Source organism: Bactrocera tryoni, chromosome 4 (assembly GCF_016617805.1).
Source record: "Bactrocera tryoni isolate S06 chromosome 4, CSIRO_BtryS06_freeze2, whole genome shotgun sequence".
Lineage (NCBI taxonomy): Eukaryota > Metazoa > Arthropoda > Insecta > Diptera > Tephritidae > Bactrocera > Bactrocera tryoni.
In genome coordinates this window covers 77,920,630-77,948,000 of record NC_052502.1, presented here as the reverse complement: position 1 = coordinate 77,948,000, position 27,371 = coordinate 77,920,630, and the positions used below count along the sequence as shown (strand labels likewise).

Below are 27,371 nucleotides of genomic sequence, written 5' to 3'. Positions count from 1 at the left end.
TTTGCGCTGCCCGAAACGCTGGGGCGGGGTATAAAGCGGGCTGCAGCGGCGACGTCCAATGCCGAATGAAATAGTAATAAAATAGACAAAATGCGAAGGCCCCACAATAACAACAAGCAGGGAAATAAATAATGCTTGAATAAAATTAAAATAAAAAAGCGATTTACAGAAAATATGTGGGAGAGTATAGCAGATGTGCGTATGCTGCAAATATTTTGCACACACAGCATTATGTGCATTTACATAAACGCGTACATTTGTGTTCGGTTATTATGTGTTAGTGTAAATATGGCACTATGTGCTTAGAAGAAATCTACATTTTTCTTTTCATTTTTTTTCATTCCTTCAGCGCGACTATTTATTTACTTTAGTATTTACACATACTTATATACATACATATATATATATATATATATATATATATAAACCAGTATATGCACGCACAAATACATACGTATCGTATTTGTTGCCATTTTTGGCATGTCCTCGCGCCGAGTCGCCTGTTTAGTGACATTTGATGGGCGCATTCTTTGCATCGCCGCTCACCGCTCTCACCATGCGTCCACCTTAACCAAAGAGTTGGTAGCAAAAGCTTAGCATGCATAACTACATGCGGTACTTTGTGTGTATGTATGCACATGTATGTGTGTGTTTAGTGTGACATAGCTGCAAATTTACTTAGCCAAACAACAAGTAATAGTACTACAACAACAAAGCATAACAGCTAACACCAGTCAGCATAACAATAATGCGGTTAAAGTGCCACTTTGTTGCACACACACACACACACTCAAACATGCATACACACAGCGCCAAGCCAGCGCTGCATAAATAAATAGTAGTAGCACCCGGGCGTATGAGCAACCTCACTCATGCATTCATTTCCATTGCCTTTCGTCTTTTTTTTGTTTTTTTGTTTTTGTTTTTTTGGTTTTTTTTGCATTTTCTCTTTTTCGCTTTGTCACAGTTTCAGTTTTCTCAACTATTTGCGCTGAAATATGCACAGCCAAACACAATGAAATGCCTTTTGCTTGGCAGCGTCGTTATGCATACATACAAACGTACGGCTGCTGCCGCTATACCACCGCTATTTGGCTGCGCTCAGACAAGCTGCCTTAAACCCGTCTCCTGCGCTTGCAACGCCTGTCAGCGCACTATCCTGCTTCTTGTTGCTGTTGTTGGCGCTTCGGCTGCGCTATGACTCACGCTGAGTCATCGGTTGGTGCTGCAACCACACTCATAGATAATAATAACAGTACTGATGTGAGCGCAGTGTAAAAAGTGGCTGTACATACCCAAAAATTACAGTTGTAAAATACAGGGTGCTCACTGCGTATACTTTTTGTTTGCAAACAAAAAAAAACGTTAACTACGGTTAGCGGTTGCTATAATATCCTTTACAAATGAAGAAGTTTCCATATAAGCACTTGATGCTGATAATCAGTTTGTAGAGCAGCTATAACATATGGAAGACCGATCTGAAAAATTTCTTTGGAAATTATAGCAAAGTTGTGGAAAATAATCTGAACAAACTGTCTTTAAGGTATCTTGTCAAATAAAAAAGTTTGTTATACAAAAACTGGAGTTTGTTCGATCTGTTTGTATGGTAACTATATGCTATAGTTTTCTGAACTGAACGGGGTGTTCGAAGATTGAAGCGATATCTTGAAGAAAAATCTCTTCCAAATTGCTTGAAGAAACTTCCTAAAAAAATTTCTCAAACAAGAAATTTATTTCGGTTATTCAGTTTCTTTGGCAACTATATGTTATAGTTGTGCGCTGTTCCAACAAATGATCAGCTTCTTGTAGAAAAAAGCATGTGTGAAACAACAGCTCAATATCTCATAAACTGACTGACTATTAAAAGACAGGCATCCGTACATTGTTCTTCTCACTTTAGCTCGCCTGCAAATGTTTATTCTTTGGCTACCCAGAGGAAAATTGGTCTAAGACCGGAAGTCCTGAGCTGCTTGAGCCATATGAAATAGAATTGTTTCGGGCTACTCCCAAATGAATGGGAATCAGTGGACTTTCTTCACTTGCGTGAACTTCTACACATAACTCTATCCTCCAACTAAATCGACTCAGTTTCCTTTAAATTTCGTCTACATAGAAGCTCCTCCTTCTTCCTCCCATATTTTTCACTCAGTCCCGCTGTAACTTACGTCCAAGTAAATCTATACTAACTTTTTTATATAACGGCAAATTTATTTGCTATGAGAATCCATTGTGATACTCAGCAACTTGCATGCAACTTATGGTGCTTCAAAGCTGCATTCCCGTCGTATCTATTCACCTCTCGTGCTCTTTCACAGCCAACGTGTGCTGCTCCACAGCCTTTGAACGCTCGTTCTTTGTGCACTTTGTACGCTCAACTATTTGCTCGCCTCACTTGACTTGTACATCACTTACTTGTTTGCCTTTGTTTCAACCTGTGCGCTCTTTTTTGTGCCCTACAACAAACATATCAAATTTGTATTTTATTAGAGATACAAGAAATATAAAAAATGTCGACAAGCGATAAATAAAAAGTATTGATTGATTAAGATGTTAAAAAATCATATAAACTGAACCAATACAACGGAAGGTCTTCAAAATACGCTTCAACAGCCGTTATGACCTCTTCATTTGAAGAAAAGAACGCTTGCCACGCATAGATTTTTTGAGTTCTGGAAACAAATGGAAGTCGCTGGGGGCCAAATCTGGTGAATACGGTGGATGCTCCAACAATTCAAACTTTGATTCATGGATTTTAGCCATTATCAAAATGCTCTTGTGACACGGTGCATTGTCCTGATGAAAAATGATTTTTTTCTTCTGCAAACCGGGTCTTTTTTCACGAATATTTTCCTTCAACTGGTCCAAAAGGTTGCAATAATATTCAGAATTAATTGTTTTACCAGTTTGCAAGTGATCCACAAACGAAATTCCTCTCGCATCCCAAAAAACTGATGCCATAACCTTCTTGGCCGATTCCGGACACGTTCTTTACTTCACTCTTTAGCTTCTTGTTTTGATTCGGGGTCATTGTGATGGAGCCAAGTCTCATCCATAGTGATGAATCGACGCACAAAGTCCACTTTATTCTTTTCAAAACCCTTCAAATGCCGCTGAGAAAGTCGCATGCGAATGTGCACTTTTTAAATCTTGCAAAGCACACCTTTATGCTGATTACAAACACCAAGTATGGGGAAAATAATAATTGAATGAACTTATTACGTAAAATAAATTTATGTCTATAAACAAATGGTGTATAAAATATTTCGGAGTAATGAAACACTGTCATGTATTCTACGACTTATTCGTCAAAGCATACCTTTAGGACTGCAGACAATTTGGAGTCGATAAGTTGTTTAAGAATGCTGCCATGTTTGAAATCCTAAAGCGATTATCAAATCTAAGCTAGTTCTAATTAATTACAATCGGCCAGCGTTAGAGCAGTATTAGTTTCAGAGTACATTAAGCGAATTAATCTTCATAAGTGATTAGTAGGGTTGCTAGAAATTCTCCTTCATTTGTAAATAATAAAAGATTTAATATCGTCCGAGTGTCTTTAGATCATTTTCGCAAGATATCTTCACCTACCTGGCAATGAAGCCGTACTTTATACGAAACAGTATCTAAACTAAAAGTTAGAAGAATACTCATTAAGGACCATGGACAAATAGCCCAGCGCCTAAAGACAACTTCCGATAAATAGAAAAAATGAAAGCGTGTGGAAAATATTTAATCGAAGTAATGTTTGCCTTTGCATGCCAGAAGAGCATAAAAATGCATTTGAAAAAAGTGTTAAAAGTGGAGCCAGCACACAAGAAAGCGCTGAAAGAGGGAAACAAATAGAAAAAAAGAAACAAAATGTGGAAAAAGTAGCATTTTAAGTGCTGAAAAGAGGACAAACAGGCAGCAGGAAAACAAGTAGGCGACTGCAATTGCACTGGAGTCGGAGTCGAAGAAAACAGCAAAAGCTGAGTAAGAAGGCAGAAGTGTTGGCGAAAAAGGAGACTGAAGCAGCACATGAGGGTGCTTACTTGGAATTCTACTTATTTGCTCCACATTATGCAGGGATATTTGTTTTACTTTCATATTTTTATTATTTAGCACAGCATATAGATGTTTGTGTATGTGTGTGTGTGGGCGCAGCTTAAATAGGGGAGTGCAAAAAAAAATTCGAAACATGGAAAATTGAGGTTGAACGCTTCTAACTAGAACTAGTGCATACGCCACTCATATATGCGCTCACCCCCTACCGCGCATAGCCGCAGCCATGCTGCCATATGGTATATGCTCTAGACTCCGGTCTACTGTGCAGCTACTAAAATATTGTAGTTTAAAGTTTTACTGTGAAACTGTGGGTAAATATGTTTTTGTGCTGTGTGTGCTGACGTCCAGCATGCCATTACTCATTTGCTCTACTTTATTTTGTATGTCTTCAAATAAAATGGCATTCGCTCCAAATGAGAAAGTTAAATACGTTTAAAGTGAAACAGCAGAAGTCCCAAGCAGAAGAAAGATACACACAAATAAGTACTGGTGAGGTATGCAGTTGGCCTCGAGCAGCCGCGCTCTTGTCTGCAATTGACTTTTGAGTACTAAAAGGCAGCGCTCTCTCACTCTTTCTCTTTCTTTGTTATTTGTAATTTAGTTACTATGACTTGCTATGTACATATGTATGTGTGTGTGCAGCCAAACATGTACTTTTTTGCTATATCTCGACTCCGTTAAATTTTGCTCTCTTTCTTTGTGCTGATTTTATTTATACTCCCGCTATAAGTCAGTTGACTCTGCAAATAGTGAAAAAGTGCGCATTTATTTAAACTAAACATTTAATTGAAATTTATAGAAGCATACGTTTAGGCGTCACGTTTAACTTAAATTCAATGCTATTAAGCTATTTTTTACACAATTTATTCAACTCGTGCAGTTTCTTTATCATAAAATATTGCATTTTTTCTCCAAAAATTTACAAGTATAGAACATTTAATTCTATTCAGCTTTTTAGCAGGGTTATTCAGCTGCTTTCTACCACATTCAGCCAACCACCAATAGTGTTCAGCGGCTTTTGAGCTTTAGTTCTACAATTTCTGATTAAACATTACATTTCCTCTTCATTTAATTTAAAAAAAAATAGCAAACAATTCCATTCCGTTTTTTATTATATATTATTATTTATTTATATTATTATAGGGTTTCCAGCTTTTTATTTTATTCAGCCAACTAAAGGATGAAATTAGCAACTTGGTAAACTTTTATTTTGCACTATGATTGATATTTTAAGCAATATGCTGCACTGTTGACAAGATATGTACACTTTTCTTTCTATCTTTCATAAACAAAAGATTTTTTTCTCTACCAATTTACAAGTATATAACATTTAATTTATTCAGCTCTTTAGCACGGCTATTCAGCTGATTTTTACCACATTCAGCCCGTCAGTCATAGTCGGCTTCTTAGCACTGCTATTCAGCCAGACAGTCGTAGTATTCAGCGGCTTTGTGAAATTTTATTTTATAAATTTTGATTAAAAATTAAATTTCCCCTTCATCTAATTACTTAAGTTTAACAAAATATTTAATTTCGTTTTTTAGCACTGGTATTCAGCTCCTTTTTAATATATTTAGCTGATTTTCATTATATCCCGCTGCTTTTTATTATATTCAGCTAATTTTTATTATATTCAGCAAAAGAAAGACCTCGTATTCAGCTGATTTTTAATGCATTTAGCTGGTTTTCATTATATCCCGCTGCTTTTTATTATATTCAGCTAGTTTTTATTATATTGAGCTAATTTTTGATATATTCAGCCAAAGAAAGACCACCTCCAGTAAGTTAAATATGTTAAATATTCCGCTACGTTTAATTTTTTCATTAATATGTCATATTCAGCTGCACTTCTCACAAGTAATATGCCCTTTTCATCCATCGAACTACGCAAATTTCAAATTCAATTCGATTCAGCGCTTCAAAACGCATATTCAGCTGCCAGCAATCATATTCAGCCACATTCAATTGCCATGTTATGGTATGTGTCTTCGCTTATGCCAGCCATTCGAAGCATAGCGTCAGTGCATAGTTCATTCCACTTTGTTTACTTAAGCATTGCATACTTCAAGGCACTCTCTCACTTATCTATGCACTCACCATAGTACAGTCACTCAAATTGTAGTAATAATACTCATAATAATAGTGTTTGTACAAGTTTAATAACAGAGAATAATCGAGTAGACAGACGGAGTCTGCATACGAATGCTATTGCTTGACGGTTGTTGCTGTAATTATAGTTGTTGTTGTTGTCCGCAGCACAGCATAATAATAAAAGTGCACATTTAACTGCATTGCCTTGTTGTTGCAGCAGTTGTTGTTTGTACAACTGTTGTTGACCAACGAAGCGCCAGAAAAACTATAAAAATTGAATGTGGCAGCTGGTAAATGGCAAATGGTGACTGAGTCGTCGTCATCGTCAATGGATTTGGCACAGCAGATGGTAATGCGGCGGTGTTGAAGAGAGCTGTAGGAAAGAACTCAGTGGAAATACATACATATATATATATACCGTATTTATGTCTATGCAGTTGTGTATGTGCACTGGTGTGGTCGAAGTGTCACAGAAATGGCAGTCAATCTGGTTGAAGGTGGCTGAGTTATTTTTCTGAGCAAAGTGTAGCGAAAATAATGCATAAAAAATTATAAAAAATATGGAAAAAAACAAAAAATATTTAAAAAGTTAAAAATTACACGCACAAATGTTTGTGTTCAAAAAATATTCGAAAAAATTTGCTGTTACACTTACGGCTGTATTCCGACGGTCTTTTGCAGCTCGTTGCATGCCATATCTGCTAGTCAATCCGAATTTTCACGTACACATACACACTCACACAGAGATATGTGCGTTTGTATGTGTTTGTGCCGTTATTTGCTTTAAATGTGCGCCGGTGTTTGTTGTTGGCAAATAATTGTTGTTGTCTTATGTTATTTTTGCACATTTTAGTTGCTGTCGCAATTGGTGTCGCCATCGTTATTGCAATTTGTCTGCACCGCAGCAGCGTTGCCAGCTGCTGCCGCCGCGCTTGGTCAGCCACTTATGGCGCTTGTGTACTCTCCTACTCCTCGGCTTTTTTCGTTGCTTTGTGTTCGACACATTTTCGGTATTTATTTTTGGAGTGCCAGCTGTCAATAAAGGGAATTTCGTGTAACTACAAATGTATGTATGTGTGCCATGTGTGTGTGTGTGTGTGTGCGCCTGGTCAATAGCTTTTGTATTGAACGTGCAACATCTGCTGACAGCCATGACTGAGTTGATTGAGTTCATATTGGAATTTGCTGTGCATTTGTATGTAATTTACAAGTAAACCTATAGCTTTCTTCGTTACTTACTATATCTCTTTAGTATACACTTTTTTTCTGGTTCTTTATCTCTATTGTGTAGTCTGAAATAGCTTGCGTGTCTCTTCCTTAACTTATTTTTAGCAGTTTGGCATTATCTGTTCGCACTCATTGGCTCTAAATTCGTCTTGCTTGTTTTATGTGTAAATTCTCTTCTTCTTCGTTCTCTTTCTTCACAACACCTTTATTTCTATGTGCTCCGACATTTTATGCTCTAGTAGCTCTTGAGTACAGGCTCTTCGAAGATGTTTTATTCCGCTCTGAGCTCCCTTTATTATTCATCTTCATATATTTATATTGCAATTTTTCCGCTAGAGACATTATTCTATCAGTGAGTCTATTGACCAAATACGAAAAGACTTTTTCGACTACCCAATATATGATTGTTTCGAAGAGAAGCTTTGTTCGGTAGCATAATATTAACCGTTTCTATACCCTTTCGTTAAAAATGGCCTACGATGTACTCATTCTCTCTGAAAAATAAATAAAAATACTAGATAGAAGTTAAACTCTCTATCTGCGTTCATTTTATTCTGTTTTCTTTAGAAATTATCTGTGTAGAAGTCTATTCAATAGATTTTATATCTCCCAAATTTAAGCTTGCTTTCTAAATTTTTGTGTTCCCTATAGCTTTGTTATTATCTTAAATAGCGCTGATCTCTCTCAGTTCTAGTTTAACATAACCTTTATCGTCCTTTTTCCTGTCCTGCCTCGCTTTTTATTCCAATGTCTCGAAAAAAGTATGCCTCCATTTTCGTTAGTTTTCTTTCGTTTTATTCTCCCTCTGTTAATTCTTGTGTATCTTTCTTTCAAAATGTCTCGAGAAAAATTAATTTTACCTCTATTTCTGTCTCTCTATTTTTTCTGTGAGTTTTCTCTTTCTATTGCCCCTCTCTCAATATTTCTCTCAATACTTGTGTCTCTCTCTTTTTCAATATATCAAAACACTGTATTTTTAGACTCTATTTCTGTCTCCCTCTTTTTCTTTGTGTTTTCTCTTTCTATTGCCCTCTCTCTCAATATTTGGGTCTCTTTCTTTTTCAATGTTTCGAAACAAAGTATGTTAGTGCTTTAATTCTGTGTCTCTCTCTTTTTCTTTGTGTTTTCTTTCTTTCAATTCCACTCTCTGTCAATATTTATTTCCGTTTCTTTTCCAATTTCTCGAAAAAAATCTAGTTCTGTCTCCTTTTGTTTTCTTTGAGTTTTATCTCCTCCGTTTCCCTTCTTTCTCAATCTTTGTGATGCTATCCGCTTGGCTTCTCTTCTGTAAATCTTACTGCTGCAGTAAAAGAGAGCAATTAGTACGATCAGCCTACTTGAAAGGCAGAGGAGTTTGAAGTATCTTTCGTTTCGACCGACCGCACTTTGCACTTAAATTCCCTCCTTCCACGTCCACACATGCCGCACCCGGTGAGTACACACTCTGTATATCAGTTTACACACTCATTCTGTTTGCTCATCTGTTTACACGCTGCTGCGGCAGCTGCCTCTCGAACTATTTGTCGCCGATGTCATTTTAATTTACTCGCATTTAACGTTCAATAACATCTCTGTTTGCTATTAAACGGATGTTGCATAAGTGTGTGGCAAGTATTTGTGTTGTTGTTGTTGCAGCCATTTGCTTGCACAGGCAGTCGCTGAACTCAAATACTTTAATAACTGTGTACTTTGTTGACTGACATCCATTTTTTGAGGATATTAAAACGGGATATTGACTCTTGGCAGTTAAAAGCAGCTAAAAAGTGTATACTGTGTAAGCGCCTGAAAGTATGTAATGACTGAAAAAGCAAAAAGCACGCACTTAAAAGTGTATAAAACATAAAATCGGCACTGCAGGAAATTTGCTTGCAACTTTACGCTTTTTATGCTATGGCAGCTTAAAGTTCATGGCATACATTTAGGTGCGCTTAGCTTTAATAGCGCTTCGTCATTGTGTCTCGTTCGTCATTACGTTAATTTACAACGCTGAATGCTGAAGTAAGAGTGCTTGCCATATTTTTTTGTACAACTAAAAGTACTTTCAAAGATTAGCTGTAGACTGATGCATACACTTAGGCACTTAAGTCGCTAAACAGTGCCTTGTTGTTATGCTTGCCTAAGTCCATTTTAAACTAAGCACGCTGACTTCTTTTATTTTCGTCTTGTCACAGCGATTTTACTTGTTGCCATTATCTCTTCGTGTGTCTGCTCGCACGAATGTTTTAAACAAATTAAATTTCATTTGAGCGTGATGTGATTAAACTTTCACACGACTTCACTGCACTTTTTTTGTCTTTTGCCACTCGTCACTTTTCCTCGACCCGGCTTGTTCCCCTTCAGCTGGCGCACAAAGAAGTTTTGTGCTACTTTTTCATTTGAGAAGTTTGCCATGTTGCAACTTAGTGCAAAGAAATTGTTGCCTACATTTTGACGTGGAGTAAATTACATTTAATGAAATCCGTAATTCGTCTTACGGGCCGGACCGCCCGCGCAAGCAACTAATTTGTGCTGATTTACAAGAAAATTTAATTCGTCGACGCCAGTCTAGCGTGTAGACATAGGCATGTTTGGGGGGCGCACGGGACATCAGATGACTAGGCTGTGTTCAATTAGCTGTTGCCGAGCAAGCGACAGCCTTCCTACCAGCTAAGCACATTGGTCTCTTTACTTTTCCCATCAGCGTTAATGCGCTTGCAGAAAAGTGCTCAGGCTGCCTGAAACTTTGCTGCCATGCAACTATGAAACTTGCAGTGCGGTTGTTTCTTCTTCTTCTGCACTTGGTTACAGTAACTTACAACTTTCGCCAGCATTCGAGAAATTTATTGCGAGCGGCAGTGTAAATCAGCGTCAAACTTTTACCCATTTTCTGTAAGAATTTTCCGAAACTAAAAAGTTTCTTTGCGAATATACACACAGTAAATGGTGGCATACTTTTAGGCGTGCAGGTGTGGTGTACATTTGCAGCGCATTCGATTGTAAACACGTCTGTGGTAGCAAATAGCGTGTATAGAAGCGTATGCCTGGCAGGCATAAGAAAGCAGTGAGTGGCGGTGTGAAGATAGCAGTAATATGTCAGCATCAGCAGCAATAGTGGTGTTGCATAACTTTGGGCTGCTACACGCTTGATGAATGTAAATTAGTAATTAAATTTATTTGACTGTCACAAGACTGCCAACGACACACATCAGTCTTTCAGCCCGCCTGATGTCGATGTACTGGCAAAGAACAACAGCTGCAGTAAGGGAAAGTAGAAAGAAACGCCTGCGGGTAGGCAAGTAGTTACAGAAATCTTTGCGTAGCAGAAAAACTTGCTGTGAAACTATTCTGATACATATTTTATGCACAAAAACCAAAATATTTGGCTTACAATGGCGAAAAAGTGGCGTGGAGGCAAAGTGAGAGCTTGGGTTGGGCAACAAATAATAGCAATTACCAATTTTGGCTTTTCGAAGTTTATTAACAAAGCTAATAGAATAATGGAAGCAAACAGAAGAGGTAAGGCAGCTGGACATATCTAGTAATTTACATAAAATCTATAAAATGAAAAGCTTTCGAAATTTTATGAAATTCAATTAATATTGCATCCTTTTAGGCGATTTTGATTTTTTAAATTCTTAAGCATTTAAAATCTCTCAAACAAACTTCATCTCAGGAACTACGCTGTCTTGGTTGGGATTTACTTTGCCCTTACTATTATAAATTTCAAACCAAATTTTGTTTTCGTTGTTATCACTTCATTCAAACAAATATTGCATACCTTACGGCGTTTCACAATTGCACATTTCCCGTTTCACACAAACACTCCTTCACTTGTAATAATTCATATTTATATTCCATTGTTTGCGCTTCCACTTCACCCTTAGCCACTGATTACAACTTTCAGAGAATTGGTGAAGAGAGAAATGTAAAAGTATGTATGCCTGAGTATAAAAATTTATGAAAGTTTGAAAAATAAATTTGCGAAAAGCTTAATACAATAGCTGAGCGCTTTCAACTCACCTTCGCACCCGTAAAGCAGACCAAATTGCACAATAAGTCAAGATCGCGCGAAAAATGTCAATAAGTTGAATGAATGGTACGAACAATAGCATGCTTTTGGTGTGTGTATGTGTGAGTCTGTGTGACATTGAAGCGGTTGACTGTACTTGCCAGCGTGCTGGCACAGCCGGCATATCGATTTTTCAAATCAAACTGGATAATAGTCTAACTTGATGAGCGGCAACCAACGGGCAGCATACCTTTAGGGGCAATGGACTAACTTCAAAAGAAAGACATAAACTTCAATGGATTACTGACTGGGCAACGATAAAGTGTTCTAAGATAAGGAATAGGAATCGGTGGGAGTGGGTAGAAATACAGTTGAAGTGCGAGGTGTGTTGTAAGCTGGAAAATATAATAGAACGTTTGGCCGACGCAGAAATGTATACTTCATCAGCTTATAGAAAAGCTTGTAAAGTTATTTAATTATATACGAAATGATTTTTAACGAAATTTGTTATTTTTATATTAATTTTTTCGTTTAAATGACATAGTTAATACTGCGGATAATATCTGAAACTAAATGTCAGACAACCCCGAAATAGACCCTTAGTTTTTCAGTTATCAATTTAAAATTTTACACTCGTGTTTTTCTCAACGAGAAGCTATTCATTTGGCGGAATAGTCGTTATCAAACCAATATAGCATATAGCTGCCATACAAATTAACCTATCAGGATCCAGTTTTTGTATGGAACACCTTTCATTTAACGAGATATCCTTAACAAATTTGGCATGGATTATTTTCTAAGCTATAAATTTCACTAAAATTGATCAGTTTTGATGCATCCACCATATAGCCCTGACCTTGCACCATCCGACTAACATTTGTTTCGGTCAATGCAGAACTCCCTTAATGGAGTAAAATTAGTTTCAACAGAAGCCTGTGAATTTTTCGCAGTTTTTGTCGAGAAAGTAGAAAATTAGAATAGTAGAATAACAAATTTGTAACCCACTCAATGGGATTTATTTCTACAAAAGTATAGATTTTCGCTCAAATAAATCATATCGACAATTTTGTGTGAAAAAGTTTTTGCTCCAAATACTTGACACATTTTTTGCCGATTTGCGGCGCAAAGTTAGTTCATTTTTCATGCGCCGCAGGTTTGTGGCAAATAGACGTCGCCGAAAACGAAGCAAGCCAAATGCCGCCCACAATAACAAAAAAGTTAAACTCGCCAGTACAACTTTGCATTATTAACATTTTCGCGTTGTCCAACTGACGCTGGTGCAAAAATCAACACAAACACACACACTCACACACACAAGTGAGGAGCGGAATTTTTCCTGCATGTGCGCGAGGGCAGCATTTGATTAATTTTTTATGCAGCGTTAGCAGCAGTTTGCTGGCAGTGTTTTGTTTGTTTCACTTTTTCTGTTGTGGCTTCAAATGTGTGGCAACGCCAGGCATCTGTATGTGTGTGTGTGTGCGTGATTCTGGCATGTGGTGCGACAGCTGCAGCTGCATTAAATTAAAAAAACTAAAGCAAAAAGCGCGGAAAATCAGCCATTCAGCGCCTGGCTTTTCCACAGCTCCCCTTCCTCACGCCTCACCGCGGCGGCCGCACTTTAGCCGTGTTGCCTGCTTCTTCGCGGCAAACAAAGCCAGTGGTAGCGCCTGCGTTTGTGTCGCGGACAGCGTCAATATGCTGCGAAATTAATTGTTGCTTAGCACTTTCGTTGTTGTTGTTGTTGCTGCTGCGCAACAGCTACAAACCCCAACTCACGCCTGGCAGGTTTGCCGCGCGCCCCGTGGTTGCTGCGGTTTTCATTGCTAGAATTTGCTCTGTTTATTCATTAGTTTGTTGTTATTGTTGTTGCACATAGTTTATTTTTTTTTTGCTGTCGCTTTTTTTGTGCCAGCGACATCATTATGCTGCCTGCCTGCCTGTGTTGGCGACAGTCGCTGCGTGTTGCGTCAATTACGGCCGCGGCTGAACTAGATTTCGCCAAAGCGGCGCAACAAACGCCGTTCGCAGCTGTTGTGGAGCGCAACAACGATAACAACAACAAGCGAGCGAGCAACCAAATAAATACATACATCAAAAGCAAATTTCTTCTTCAGTGGTCACCCACCAAACCAACTGCCTGCCCTGCACTGAACGCTCGTTATTTCGACAACATGAAACGCCATTGAAAAAATAATTTAAAACTAGGCCACGCCACAAGGCGCACGCAACATTTTGGCGTTTGCGTGGGTATGCGTTAGTCTGTTGTGGCGCGTGCGTTGGCCATTGCGTATACGCAACATTCGATTCCACGCGAAACCAAGGTAACCGGTCTAAATGTACCGTAGTGGCGGTCGTTGTTGTTTTGTCCCATTTAGTTTCAGCGCGAATTGAAACTTAATATTTTCTGCTGAGCTCTGCTCAGTTTCAGTTTAGTTGAATTTTTTGTACCCAATTTCGAGGCCTTCTCTCTCTCAATATCTATCTGCTCACATTACTGCCAGTAGTTGAGATATCGTGTTTATCTTGATAGAGAGAGAGAGAGAGAGAGGTTCATATTTCACAAGCGAACCATTGTTGTGCCACATGAACTTATACAGCATCGTTTCCGTAAACTTCACAAATTTCATTGGTGGCTTGCGGGACATTCTTCAAAATTTTCAAAATATATTCACTCATTTTTGAACAGCTGTAATTTTTTTTTTCAACTTTCTCGAATTAAATTTTGTTTGTTAAATAAAGCTGAATATCTCACTTTTCCAACACTGTATGGTATGACACAATGTGATTAGTGGCAATGGAGATATACGACTGCAACGACATCTATTGACAAAATACGAAAATACTTTTTCGACTACCAAGTATTTCTCACTTTTTTGCGAATTATAGGTTCGTCAGGGTGCTGCTGCTTGCTCAAAATTATGCAGCTTTAAAATTATAAGAATTTTAAGAAGAATTGTGTGCAATTTTTTATTATTATTTTGTTTTTATGCATTACCCCAACCTCTACTACCAATGGTGCACAGAAGTCCTTCTTAAACAAGGTTGCCTTTGCGTATTAGCCTTCAGCCACGTAACCTAAACCGCATAAAAAAAAATTAACATATCCTTTTGTATGTACAATACAATAACAAATAAGGAAAAATTATATTTATTTATAGTCATTTTAACACATACAAACAATTATATATATTTATTGTATACTTATATATATGAACACGTGCATCAATGCAGCACAACTATTTTTTCTATGGCCCAATGGATTTCACCGCTTCCGCTTTTATTTATAAATATTTTTATGTTAAAAGCACTTCCTTCCCCATCCCTTTCGCCCTCGCCCGCCCTATCCACTCGACCTTTTCACGCTTATTTGCGCAGTTTGTTTGCTCATTCGTGCAGAGTAAATTATGTCGACACACACACACACACACACACTCGCATGCCCCAAACTGTATTATAGGTAGGCATGTGTGTGCGTATGCATGCATATAACGGTTAATAAATCACGTACTTGCATGCCACATGTGAAGTTAAGCAGCAAAACCAGCACGAGGCGCACAAAAACGGCGAAATAATATCAAATTATGGCAGAGAAGGTGACGTGATGCAGAAAAAATAAAAAAACAGCAGATAGCAAAAAAATTACAAAAAATGTTGCATTGCAAAAAATGTAGCATGATAAAATAACAGCAACAAACTTAAAGAAAATTGCGAAAATTAAAGCAAAAAATAATAAAAAATAATTTAAAATACACTTCAGTTCAGAAAAAAAGAGACAAAACAACAAACACACACACACACAAAGAAACCGCAGCAACTCATTTAATGCTTGTAGAAGTTGCGTGTTACTGAGCGCAAGCAGCGAGGAAATAATCCAAAAAAAAATTAAAAATGTAGCAGCTAAGTAAATAAAAGATAAAATCAACAACAACAACACTCGTCGCTAAGCAACCGCAGCTGCCTAGCAGCGCCAACAACACACGCATGTACCTCGCGTTGCCATCTTTGCGCCTTTCCACGTCAGCTGCACGCGTTCCCTCGCTGTCTTGCGGCCGTGGCTTGTTTTCATTATAAATTAGTATGTTACGTACACACATACATCTGCATATCGCATGCAAGTACGCACGCACAGCTAATGGCCGCTGAGAAGCTGCAGGGTGCCACCTGCTGCGGCAGTCTGGAAACGACGCCGCGGAACTGAGTTGTTGTGCGCGCTTAGAATCAGCTTAAACATGAGAAGAATGGCCGAGGAGTGTTGCAAAGTTAAGCCAGCACATAAATTGTGGAAAATGTCTAGTAGTATAGATTTATAATATACAAGGTGCGCCTCTACCTATCTAGGTAGTACTATCGCCAGTTTCTTATTTTACTAAATTAATGTGGGGAAAACCTTCAATATCGTAATCCTGGTTCATATTTCAACTCGAACCTTACTTTCGATTGTGCAGCAAATTTTAGTGTTAGCCACTTAGCCCTGTCAAATTATGTGTCGTAGTATGAAGTTTTGAGTTTTTTTCGACAGTTTAGTTTTACTTCACTCTCAATCTCGGCATTAAAGGAAGTAAGATTTAGTCATAAGTTCCATTTCACATTACATTTTCGGTTACGATTCCAACCTAATCTCCGTCTGCCTAATGCTTAGTTACTACGGTCGCTTTGGGATCCTGTGAGTTAGCTCAAGTGTTAAACACTCTCATAATTTGAGCCTCAGCTGCTTTCCTGTTTCCTTTTTTTAACAGTCTAGGACTCGCCTGAGCCTCTTTTCTTTGAATCAGCGTTATGGCCAGCCACCAGCAAGCGCTTTTGGGTCAGAGTGGAACGTAAAACGTTCATTAATCTGCTAGTTCTTAGCAGGGCTCAGATCGCTGCAGTGATAGGCGCCCTAACTGCAGACTGACCCATTGGAATTCACGCAGTGAAGCCGAAGATTTGGAAGGACACCACTTGTCAAAGTTGCAATGAAAAACATGAGGATCTATACTGTCTCCTCTACTATCCAGATTTCGTGCTTTCGCCAGAGCAAGGCTGAAGTATCTCGGTTATCATATTTTTAGGGAACCCGATGAATTTGCTGAAATTGATATGAGTGGCAGACTCTAGGAGTTTTGGTGCATCACAACAGACAAGCGTCCAGAGAAATCAGAATATCGACTGTATTCCTAACCTTTCTGATACAGCCTCCGTTGCAAAATCGGTCCTGACACTCAACTGGAACTGACTCTCTCTCTTAGTCACCTTAGCACCCGTTTCAACCATGGTCTCAGACCGAGTTCTTTCAGCCTTACTCAGGCTCCGAATTCTTAGTCCTGTAGCAGCAACAAACCCTATTTCTATGTCTTCTTGTTAGGCTGCGTCTAACTCCTTTTCGATGCCATGTCGGCCTTCCCGTCACATACGCATTTGTTGCCGTGTATCCGCAGTGTCTTCAGCCGTTTCAAAGTTGCTATATCTTATACCATTCTCTCCAGCTTCCATCACTGTTTTTGCTTTTAACTTCTAACTTTGTTTTGTCCAATAAAAGTAGCTTTATCAGTGCTTCATAAACCAATGTACATACATACCTGATCACACTTTAGATGTCTCATAAAGTACGGCTCAGCTGTTATCAATGGTGTGAATCTCGCGCATTTTCCTGTAGCCCTTGGCCCTTTACTTCTTTGTCCCTTCTAAGGCTGCAACCGATTTTCGTTTTAAATTTTTTGCGCTCACTTTCACTTTGCTGCTGGCCAAGACGGCTTTTGGCACTAAGCTGTCCACTCTTTCGCACTCGCAAAGCCAATCCAACTCTCGCTTGCTGGCCACTTTTCCCTTCCAAGCTCAGTCGTGTATTCGAGCGTCCACTAAATTCTGCTATCAGCCGTCATACTTGTAGTTTTCTGCTTTATCACTTCTGCTACTTTTTTGGTTGTTGTATTTTGTGTTTTTGTTTTGTATTTGTTGATTGCCGCCTGCTGTGTTGTTGCCGTTGTTTGAGTGCACCAAAGTTGCTGTTATTTTCAACACTTTTTCACGGATTTGTGCGAACTTTTGTTTATGTTGTTTTGTCTTTGTTACTTATTTTTTTATTTGTTTTTGGTTTTTGTGCAGCTTCTAGTTTCTATTATTTAATTCGTTACTCTTTTTTTGTTGTTTTTGCTTTTCGCCGCTTAAAGTTTCAAGGCTTGACGCCACCGAACAATGGCACTCTTTCACTAGCTTTTCAACATCTTCTTTGTTGAATTGGAATTGGAAAAGTGCGCGACGGACAGACAAAAGTGGATTTGCGCAAGAAGAGAGCTAATGCTTTGGCGCCCACATAGAACAAGGAACACAGAACTCGGCGAAATCCACTTGAGTGGCTTGACAAAGACGCTTAGAAATGCTTAAGCACCTAAGCTGTGGGAGGGAAGCAGAGGAATCACGAAAATTAGGCCAAATGCATAAAACGCAAAAAGCTTACATGCAACTAAGCGGGCAGTTAAGCTGACAGATTTGTTGACTGTACAATTTTTTAGAAAAACGTTCCTCAAAGACGTTAAGTTTAGTAGACTCTAAAGGTCGATATTGTGCGTTTTTTTATGATATTGTTGTTATTTTAGCAGCAAGAAACATTCCTGAAATAATTTTGTAGAATGCAGATAAGTTGACCATCCTGGGATGAATAAAACTCTGGGTCCGTTCCGGTTACGTAGAGCCGACCGTCATGGGTTTCGGCTTCCATCCAAAAGGATCAAAAAATTTTTATCCTTTTATACTTTTTTAATTAATATTGGGTAGTCGAAAAAGTCTTTTCGTATTTTGTCAATATATGTCGTTGAAATGTGTGAAGTTTACGAAGACGATGCTGTATCAGTTCGTGTAGCACAACAAAGGATGGCTACAAAGAGAAGCTCGATCTTGGGGTACCACATCAATTGTCTGTGAAAAATTTAATGGACCGAATTAACATCTGCGATTCTTTACTGAAACGAAATGAAATCGAACCATTTCTGAAGCGAATGGTAACAGGAGACGACAGTGGATCAAAATGACAATAATGTGCGAAAAAGAACATGGTCTAAGCGTGGGGAAGCTCAACAAATGGTCGCAAAGCCGGGATTGACGTTTCTAAAGGTTATGCTGAGTGTTTGGTCGGATTGGAAAGGAATCACTACTATGAGCTATTCCAGCCTGGCCGAACAATTGATTGAAATGGTACATATTTGGTTCACTATAAATATAAAAAAAAATAAGTGGAAGTTTGGTTAAAAATACGACAAGACTTTTAAGACTACCCAATATTCCATTGCCTTATAATACGGAAACATGGAGTTCTCAACCAATTTATTGCACTGTTCACAAATTTTTCAATATTTAAAAGGTATTTGCTCTGTAATTGTTCTTTTGTTATTATTTCTTTACCTTTAATTCTCAGCAGGTTTATGAAATCTTATAATGCTATGTATATGTAGTATATAAGGCCTTCAAGATCGACCTAAGGCACTGTATCGTTTCTATGCTTTCACTTTTAGTTTTGCCAGAACCATGTTAGACTTTGGGTGGTTAGTGAACTGTTACGACTCCACATTTGTTGTTCATTTTGAATAAATGAGACAGTTTTGGGTTAAATTTTTCGTTCTCGAGACTCAAACTCGCATCGAACGCTATTTAATATTTAATAAGCGAAAGCCTTGAGTGCAATTTTTATTGTCCGTGGCACAACTTTGTAAATAAGCCATTGTAGCTTTTTCAACACTTTCTTTCTTTTTATCCCATCAACTTTTCGAAAAAAGTCACTTTTTGGTAATTTTTTTCATGCCAAAATAATGTGAAATTAATTGACAGCAAACTGAAAAGCAAATTTCCACGCTCAACGTCACTGATTATTTGGACTTATTGGTGTTGTTGTACGCGGCTACAGGCAAATTCGGTTAGTGTTGCCAAAACAAATGACAAATGACAAAAAACCAAAAATAAAAAGAAGTTTTTGCATATTTTCGCTGCTTTATTTAACCGCAACAGTGTAATCGCGACAATAACAAACAACGCGCTTAAGCAGCTGCAAACTAGAAAACAAAACAAACAATAATAAGTGTGAGCACAATAAGGATGATGCGGGTGCTGCGTGGGCCGACGGCAACAAGCGAGGTGCGTGAGGCTCCCAAATGGTGGGTTGCTTAGTTAGACGCACTTGGAAACGGTTGCTGGGCGCGTGCGTATATGTAAATAATAGTATGAGAGCATCCTTCGCGCGGCAAACAACTCGGTGTAAATGAGCGAAAACAGTGACGCAAATTTTAATTTGGTTAAAACTAAAACAAAAACAAAATAATAACAATAATATACGCCTTACAATGAGTGGTAATATGAAACATCGGAGGATGCTGCAAATAAATTCGCTTGAACCGAAACTATAATACTCTTCACAAATGCAAACGATTTCTCACAAGAACTTCGTTTGGTCAGTTCATATGGCAGATTTATGCTATAGTTACTCGATCTCAACAATTTCTTCGCACCGTCAAATGAAAAAGTTGGCTCTTGATGTTGATCGTTCAGTTTATATGGCAGCTATATAGTAACTATATATAGTGAGCAGTTCCGAGAAATGACCAGCTTCTTGGGAAAGATAGCACGGGTGTACAATGTCCAATGTCAGATCGATATCTCCAAAAATCGGAGGCGGACGGACAGACAGACCCAACAATTTCTTCCAAGACCTCGCCGCTGGGTCCTCTTCCCAGCTCTCGTTTCAATTGGCTTTCTGCGCTCCCGTCGAAAGAATTTGGCAACAAAACGGTGCCTTGTGAATGAAAATGCGTTCTACTGCTGAGAAATATACTTTTTGGAATTCTGTGCATGTCATTAAGTCTATTCGAAATTATAATAAGCCATACATTTTATATATAGTTTAGCCCAATTAGCGTTTCCAAGCAATTTTCCTTTGTTTTCCTTATTCTAATTGTCATATTGTCAGGTTTTGTTGTCTTCTATTTGTCTTCCGTGCTATTTTTCTGCACTCTCCACATTTTAGCGCTTTCCCAAACCACTCAGATACTTCTCTGTGTGTGAGTGTGGCTGTGTGTGTGTGAGCCCATTTCACGCTTAGCATTCTGAATGGCAGCACAATGGCAACGCATGAAATTTGTTGTAAACAACAATTTCTTTATGAGCAAAAACTGTTACAAGGCCACACACATCCGCAGTGCAACAACCACAACAGCAACAAAACTAAAACTCATCAAAACAATAAACAAAATAATAGCGGTATTCGTTTATTCACTTTTAAAAAACATATGCTCCAAATGCAACAACCAAAAGTGCTTAAAACACACTCACACACACACACACATACGTGCGCATACTTCTTTATTTTTATTTTTATTTGTATTTGCGATTAATAAAAATGCACATTAGCGTTGCATATGACAATGCGACCAAATTAACAATGCAAATGGACACGCCACTGCGAGTATAATAGACAACAACAACAACAGCAAAAAAAACTAAAAACAAATAAGCCTCGAAATCAGCAAAAGCATTACTTATACAGCACTGAAGTGGAACTAATGAGCGAAGACCACAAATGTGAAATGCAGGAAGGCAAGGCAGAAAAGCGGGAAAAATACAGAGTTTAGGAGGTATTTTCGGGGAGTGGGAGCAAACCGGTTAGCTGTACGGGAAACTGTTTTAGAGAAAATTGAAGACTATGACTGGGGCTAAAACTGCTATTATTTGGTCAAATGAGGCACAACTAAAAAAGATCGAAACAGATTTATAAAGACAGTCTGAAGAGTTTAGGCTAAAGTTACGAAATTATTCTCGCGGTAAGGCTACAAATCTTCTCGGACACTAACTGTTAAAATATTATTAAGGAAGTTGAGGTTGAAAAAACCAGGCACTTTCTCGACCATCATCCTGCTTTTGCAATACTGAGGTTCGCCTTAGAGAAGCTATAAGGATTGTGTTTTGGCTCTAGAATCCAAGCTAATGCAATAATGCACTAGGGTATACTCGTCTGGTAAATGGCAAAAGGTTGGACTCACTAAAAGGCTTAAACGCGTCCAAAGAGCGGCTCTCATGAACACCTCTGGTTCTCTGCGGACTTCATGAACTACTTAAAGCTAGTCATGCGAAAATCGCTGTAAATCTTAGAGAAGCTGGGTATATGAAAGAGTCCAAACAAGGTCACGCTGAAATTCTCTCCTTCTTAAACTAATCCACAAATTAGGAGAAGTTGCTGGAGAACAGGCGCAGAGAGGCTTTTCTCAGAAAGGTCCAAGCGAAGAGTTAAAGTTGGAAGGAAGTCTTCTGCAAGGAGCTCTTCCTCAAGCTTAAGACTACCGCACTACTGTAGTGTTTTCAGGCAGAAGTGATTTCTTTTAAGGTAGCAGTGGAATTACCGCTCTGAAGTGCGACAGCAGAGCGTTGATATTAGCAGTGAGCTTGAAAAATGTACGCTCAAACTTAGTCAAAAAGTCCTCACTGAAAATAGCATCATCCAATTACATCGACAGACTCATTTGGGTGCCTGGTCATAGCAGACCCGCTCAAATCGCAGTAGGAACATGTCTCCGTGGTCATCTTCGTACTGGACGTTTGTAGCACCTTCTCCGTCATAATCCACCCTTTGCAAGACTGAGGCTAAAACAGTTCGGCAGTCAGGTCTTCGTTGAACCAGCAGACATAGTCGATTTTGTCAAGATTCGAAGTAGCAACTCCACAGTTTGGATGGTCTTTTTAAGGTCTTAAATTATAATTTAGACTCATGTTACTAACTAAAACCCATACATGAAGCATAAAATCAGTGGTTTTGGCGATCTTTTCAATTTAGTAAACTGTGATTCTTCTCTTTCTCTCGCCTTATGACTCTCATACTCTCCTGTCTACAACTCAACTTTGGTCTCTCCCTCACTGCTTAATTGCCAGGCAGCTTTTTATTCTGTAATTTCGAATTTTATTTTTTTCATTTTGTTTTTGTTTTTGCCTACAATTAAACGGTCATCAATCACACGCTCTGCGCCAAAGCGAGTATGCACGTGTTTTTGAGAGTGTGTGCTCATGTGGGCTACATGACGAGGCTTGCCGAAGTGCTTACAAGCATTAAGCAAGTGAATTGCATGCATAAAAATAAGCAACAACAACAAAGCGAGTGGATGACTGTCAGAGCGCGCAATTTTTCGCATTTTTTCACTTTGACAAATATTTTTTTTGCGACGCTTTGCGTGTTTGCATTAACCTTTTTTGGGTTCACTGATTCGGCTATTTTTATTCGATTATGCCCTCGGTGATGAATATTTCACATATTTTTCTGATTTAGATTAAGTGAGTGCGTCGCAACTGGTCAAAGTGGAAAACGATGTTCTTGCAAAAAAACCAAAAATTTCGTTTTGCATATAAAATACCAGATTTTGAATAATATTTATGAGGGTGGTATCTAAAAAAGTTTCGTATTTATGGAGGAAATTTAAAAAACAATGATTTCTGTATTTTTTCTAAGTAAAATAGTATTTAAAAATTTTCAAAACAATGCCCCGATTCCACCAAATAATGGTTGAATGGACTGAATGTCATTGAAAGAATATTGTCAAATGCAAGAAAATATACAAGGCATCAATTTTACCCTTTTTAAAATTCGAACTAATTTCGAAGATATAAATTTTTGAAATTCGAAGTTAGCATCGAACAGTTTTTTACAAAAACGTTATCGTGTTCGAAAATAAAAATCACTTTCGATGTTGTCGTCGAAAATTTTGAAACTTTACTTTTTCCACTTTCACATTAAAATTCAAAACGGATGACGCCATAAAAACCGTGTTCGGAAATAAAAATCATTTTCAAAGTTATCTTCGAAAATTTTGAAACTTTGCTTTTTCCTCTTTCTCATTAAAATTTAAAAGTGGTGACGCAAAAAAATGTAACGTCTAAAATTGAAAGCCACAAGTCACTCAACCAGCAGCGGAAATATTTTCAAAGTGAAGTGAGCGCTAAGGAGGCCAACTGGCTAATGGCAAATGGCCGCTGCTGGTCATGTGAAATTAGGTTATCACGTTCCGAAATTGGCTTTTCTGCTTATTAAAGTGAGCATTAAAAATTAGCTTTGGCTGCTAAAGTGTGCGACAAATGTGCGGCGGCACGGCACTCGAGCGCCGACCAGCGGACAACGGGGCGTATGATTGATGTTGATTTCGAATTGGAGCGTGAATGCACCGCTAAATGGCGGCGAAAGCAGGGAAATGGCAATAAATGAAAGTGGGAATAAAGAAAATTAAAGTTTAAAGCAAACGCTATTTTCTTCGGCAACTTTTGTATAGTTAGAGTAGCGCCATCAGCCATATCAAAGTGAAAGTTGTAAAAACAGCAAGAAATAGTTTTATAAAGTTAAATTTATAATTTTTTTCCACAATTTTTAAAAATGTTTTTTGCATATTTATACAATAAATATATATTTTTTTTAATAATTCATTTTTTCGTTTTTTCTTGTGTGTTACAGGCCGCCTCACCGCGTTGGGAGCCACAAATCGCGGTGCTCTGCGAAGCTGGCCAAATATTCCAACCGCAATACCTCTCCGAAGAGGGACGCTGGGTAACGGATTTGAATAAGAAGACATCGGGCGCCACATGCTTGCGAGACAAAATGGACTTACTGGACTACTGCAAAAAGGTGAGTGAAAAACTCGAAAAAAAATCTGAAAATAAAATGAAAATTTAATGAAAATGCACAAAAAATTATCTGCTCAAACCGAAATCTAAATATTGCAAAATACAACTCTGCACCGCTGGAGACCAGACCTAAACCCAGTGCGCTTCGCAAAGGTGTGCAAATTGGGTCAACTGTCAAAAAGATGCGGAGAAAAATTTATTAAAATTACTCTACATATTTACAAGCAATGCAGACCCTTTGCGCTGATAGTTCACTCCTTCGTAAATACATACACAGCATTTGCATTTTTATTGCTGTGCAAATTCCTGATAATACCCATCCTTAAGCCACTTATCGATTGCCAGGCGAAACCCTAGCCAAAAAACTAATTTCATTCCACACTTGGCTATTTGACTATTTGGCTGCGCCATTGCTTAGTTGGAGATTTTGAAAAATTACCGTAAGGACCTAGTGCACACACGCGCAGAGAACTTTTCACAGATATATAGTACATATATGAACATATGTATGTATCCGCAATGCTAGTTGAGTGAAAAAATTGCTGAAATCACTTTGTGGGTTCATGTGCTGGCAAATTCAGTTTGGCGCTGGTGCATTTTGCAAGCAGTTTTCGCTTCTGCTTTGGATATTAGACTATGGGAATGAGTGAGAGAGTGGTTAGGATAGTATGTTGTGTATGAAGTACTGCAAAGCTCATACCAGTCATTTGAAGACTTTTCCAATTTAGGGCTTATCACAATTCCAAATAATTTCAAGAATTTAATTTTTCGATATTTCGGAGTTTGGACTAGCATAAAAATTTTCGAAAAATTCTATTATTTATGTTTGAAATTAAAACCTATTTTCTAAGCTATCTTCCGAATTTTCGAAAAAATTCATTACAGGTTCGAAAATAAAAATTCCAATTTTCGAAAAATTTCATTACGGGTTCGAAAATAAAAATTATTTCAGAAAAGCAATCTTCCGAACTTTCGAAAAATTTTATTACGGTTTCGAAAATAAAAATCAAAATTTGTAATAAATAAAAGTATTTATTGGTGCTATTTTTATCAATGTTCGAACTATTTTCAAAAATATCAACTTCGGATATTTAAAAAGTGCCTAAAATACGAAAGCAACAGCTGTCTCTTTACCCTAAAACGCTTTATAATTTGGAAAACCCTTTGACTTAAACTACTCTCGAACTAGTCCCTAAAACACTAGTTTCAAACTACTCAAATTATGTGCTATTTAATTTTTGGAGAAATAGAAAGTTGTCTCCGCCTTCTTTCTTTAGCAGCTGTACAATATGGCTGTAATATAATATACACACATTTGAAGGTGAGTCAGTATTAGTATTGTTAGTGTTAGTTAGTAGCGAAAGGGTGCTAATATATTGACTAACTCCACGTGCCTTCTCGCTTTGCATTTTCCCGTGCTGCACGCTCTTCTTGTTCCTCTTGCATGTGTTTGTGTGTATTCTTTGTATAATATATGCGCTTCGGGCGTGTTGGCCATATTATTAAGCGTTTGTGGACGCACGCGCGCGTCATAGAGTTTTAAAGCTCAACTATACTTGATTGTTGTTGCCTCACTTTGTGCTTTCGTATTTATTTTTTGACAAATAAAAATGTTTTTGCGCATTTTTTCGCAATCACGCCAACTTTTATAAACGATTTTTTACCCACCGTTTTCTGTTTTTTGTGCCTTACCCGCCTCCCGTCGCACTAATGGCACTCGCATCCTTCACTTGTCTCAATTTTAACTACATTTTTTCCAGGCGCTGCAGTCAGCGTAAAATCCTTTTTCCTCCCGCTCGCCATCGCATTCGCTTTGCCTTCCCTTCGAAAGCTCTGCCAGTGTTCTCCCGTCTCATTTATATACTTTTTTCTCACGCTAACTCGCTTCTTCTCCTGCCTTGGCCTGCTAGTTGTCTGTGCGCTGACCCACCATGGCGTATGCGTGACATTTCGCTGCAATTTAATTTATTGCAGAAAATCAACGAAAAATTATAGTTGTTTGTGCGCATTTCTTTTACATTTTTCTTACATTCAGCGTTGCATTTATTTAACGTTTGCACGAATTATGCTGACTCTGCATGAAGTATTAAAATACTGAACATTTGGTCAGCAAAATGTTTTGGGCGTAAGCAGCGCGTTTGGCAGAAAAGTGCATTGACATTGGCGGACTGTTTGTGCTCCGCAACCATTTCGAGCATTTAAGCGGTTATTCGTTTTGATCGACTCAGAAACGGCCTCTGAGTAGCCGAAAAAGTCTTTTCGTATTTCTAATCAAACTTCAACTTATTTCTTTATACCCATTTTTGAACAGCTGTAACTTTTTTTCTTTTCCCCGAATTTATTTATTTTTTATTAAGTGAAGCTTAGAATGTCACCTTTCCAACACTATATGATATGACACAATGTGATTGGTAGCACCGGTGATATACGACTGCAACGACATCTACTGGCAAAATACGAAAAGACTTTTGCGACTACCCAATATTTCTCATTTGAACCCCAACTTTTTTTATTTATACTACTCCGTAGATGAGCTCACGCAGCAACAGCGGTGACTACATCCACGATTAGTGTCAACGAGTCTACATAAGTTTTCTGATCTCACCAACTTTCACAATTAATAGATGTCAATTAACGTCTACTTTTAATAACCTTGCTTCATCGAAAGTCCATTCTTAATTGTTTACGGCCGGCTGTGTACTTTGGACATTCCACATTTGCCACGCCCCATGCAAACTTTGCTGGCTGCTTTAATTTACTCAACTCTGGAAGTATTATTTTGCATGCCGCTCACAAAAAATTGGCCTGTTGCACCGTTTCCCTGAGCATGTTACATTAACTATCTACATGCCTTGCTTTTATCTTTACTTACCGCAAAGCTCACCGTTGTTTGATAGCGTGTCGGACAATACTCACCGCAACTTCTTGGCGAATTCTCGGAATTTCCCTAGCCTTCAACCGCAAACAACTCGTCCAGCCCTGTGCATTCAGTCGCACCCACTTGCTTGCTGTCCACCCCCGCTCACCCGTTCTCAATTGTGCTTCGCATAATTGCCCAACTCTTCGTGCATTTACCTGTCAGCCTGTGTCAGCCTGTTTTATTGCCTGTCAGCCTTCATTGCTGACACTGTTTATAACCACGAAGTCCACGCGTAACAATTAAAAATATATAAGAAAAAAAATGTTTTTGAATTACACAACGAAATTGCCTCACTTGCTACCGAGGTAGGCTTTTATGGCCTCATCAGCGAAGACAATGCGCCAACTCATTTGATGCGCTTCATTACGCTGGCAAACGCACTGGCGCGCAGAGCGCTGCAACTGAAGCGCATAAAACTATCATCGCGCACACACACAAACACTCACACCCATACTTGTTACGGCTTTCTGTTGCTGCATGACAGCG

The 27,371-nt window shown here is 38.3% G+C and overlaps 1 protein-coding gene across 7 annotated transcripts in view; it reads left to right on the top strand.

The window, feature by feature from the left end:
- Window positions 1-27,371, top strand: part of LOC120774185 (amyloid-beta-like protein) — a 140,083-nt gene that overhangs the window by 73,227 nt on the left and 39,485 nt on the right. For all 7 annotated transcript variants that reach the window (XM_040103613.1, XM_040103611.1, XM_040103607.1 and 4 more), the window contains one exon: window positions 23,796-23,966. In XM_040103613.1, coding sequence (XP_039959547.1) covers window positions 23,940-23,966 — 27 coding nt within the window. In that variant the 5' untranslated portion in view covers window positions 23,796-23,939. The remainder of the gene's footprint in view (window positions 1-23,795; window positions 23,967-27,371) is intronic.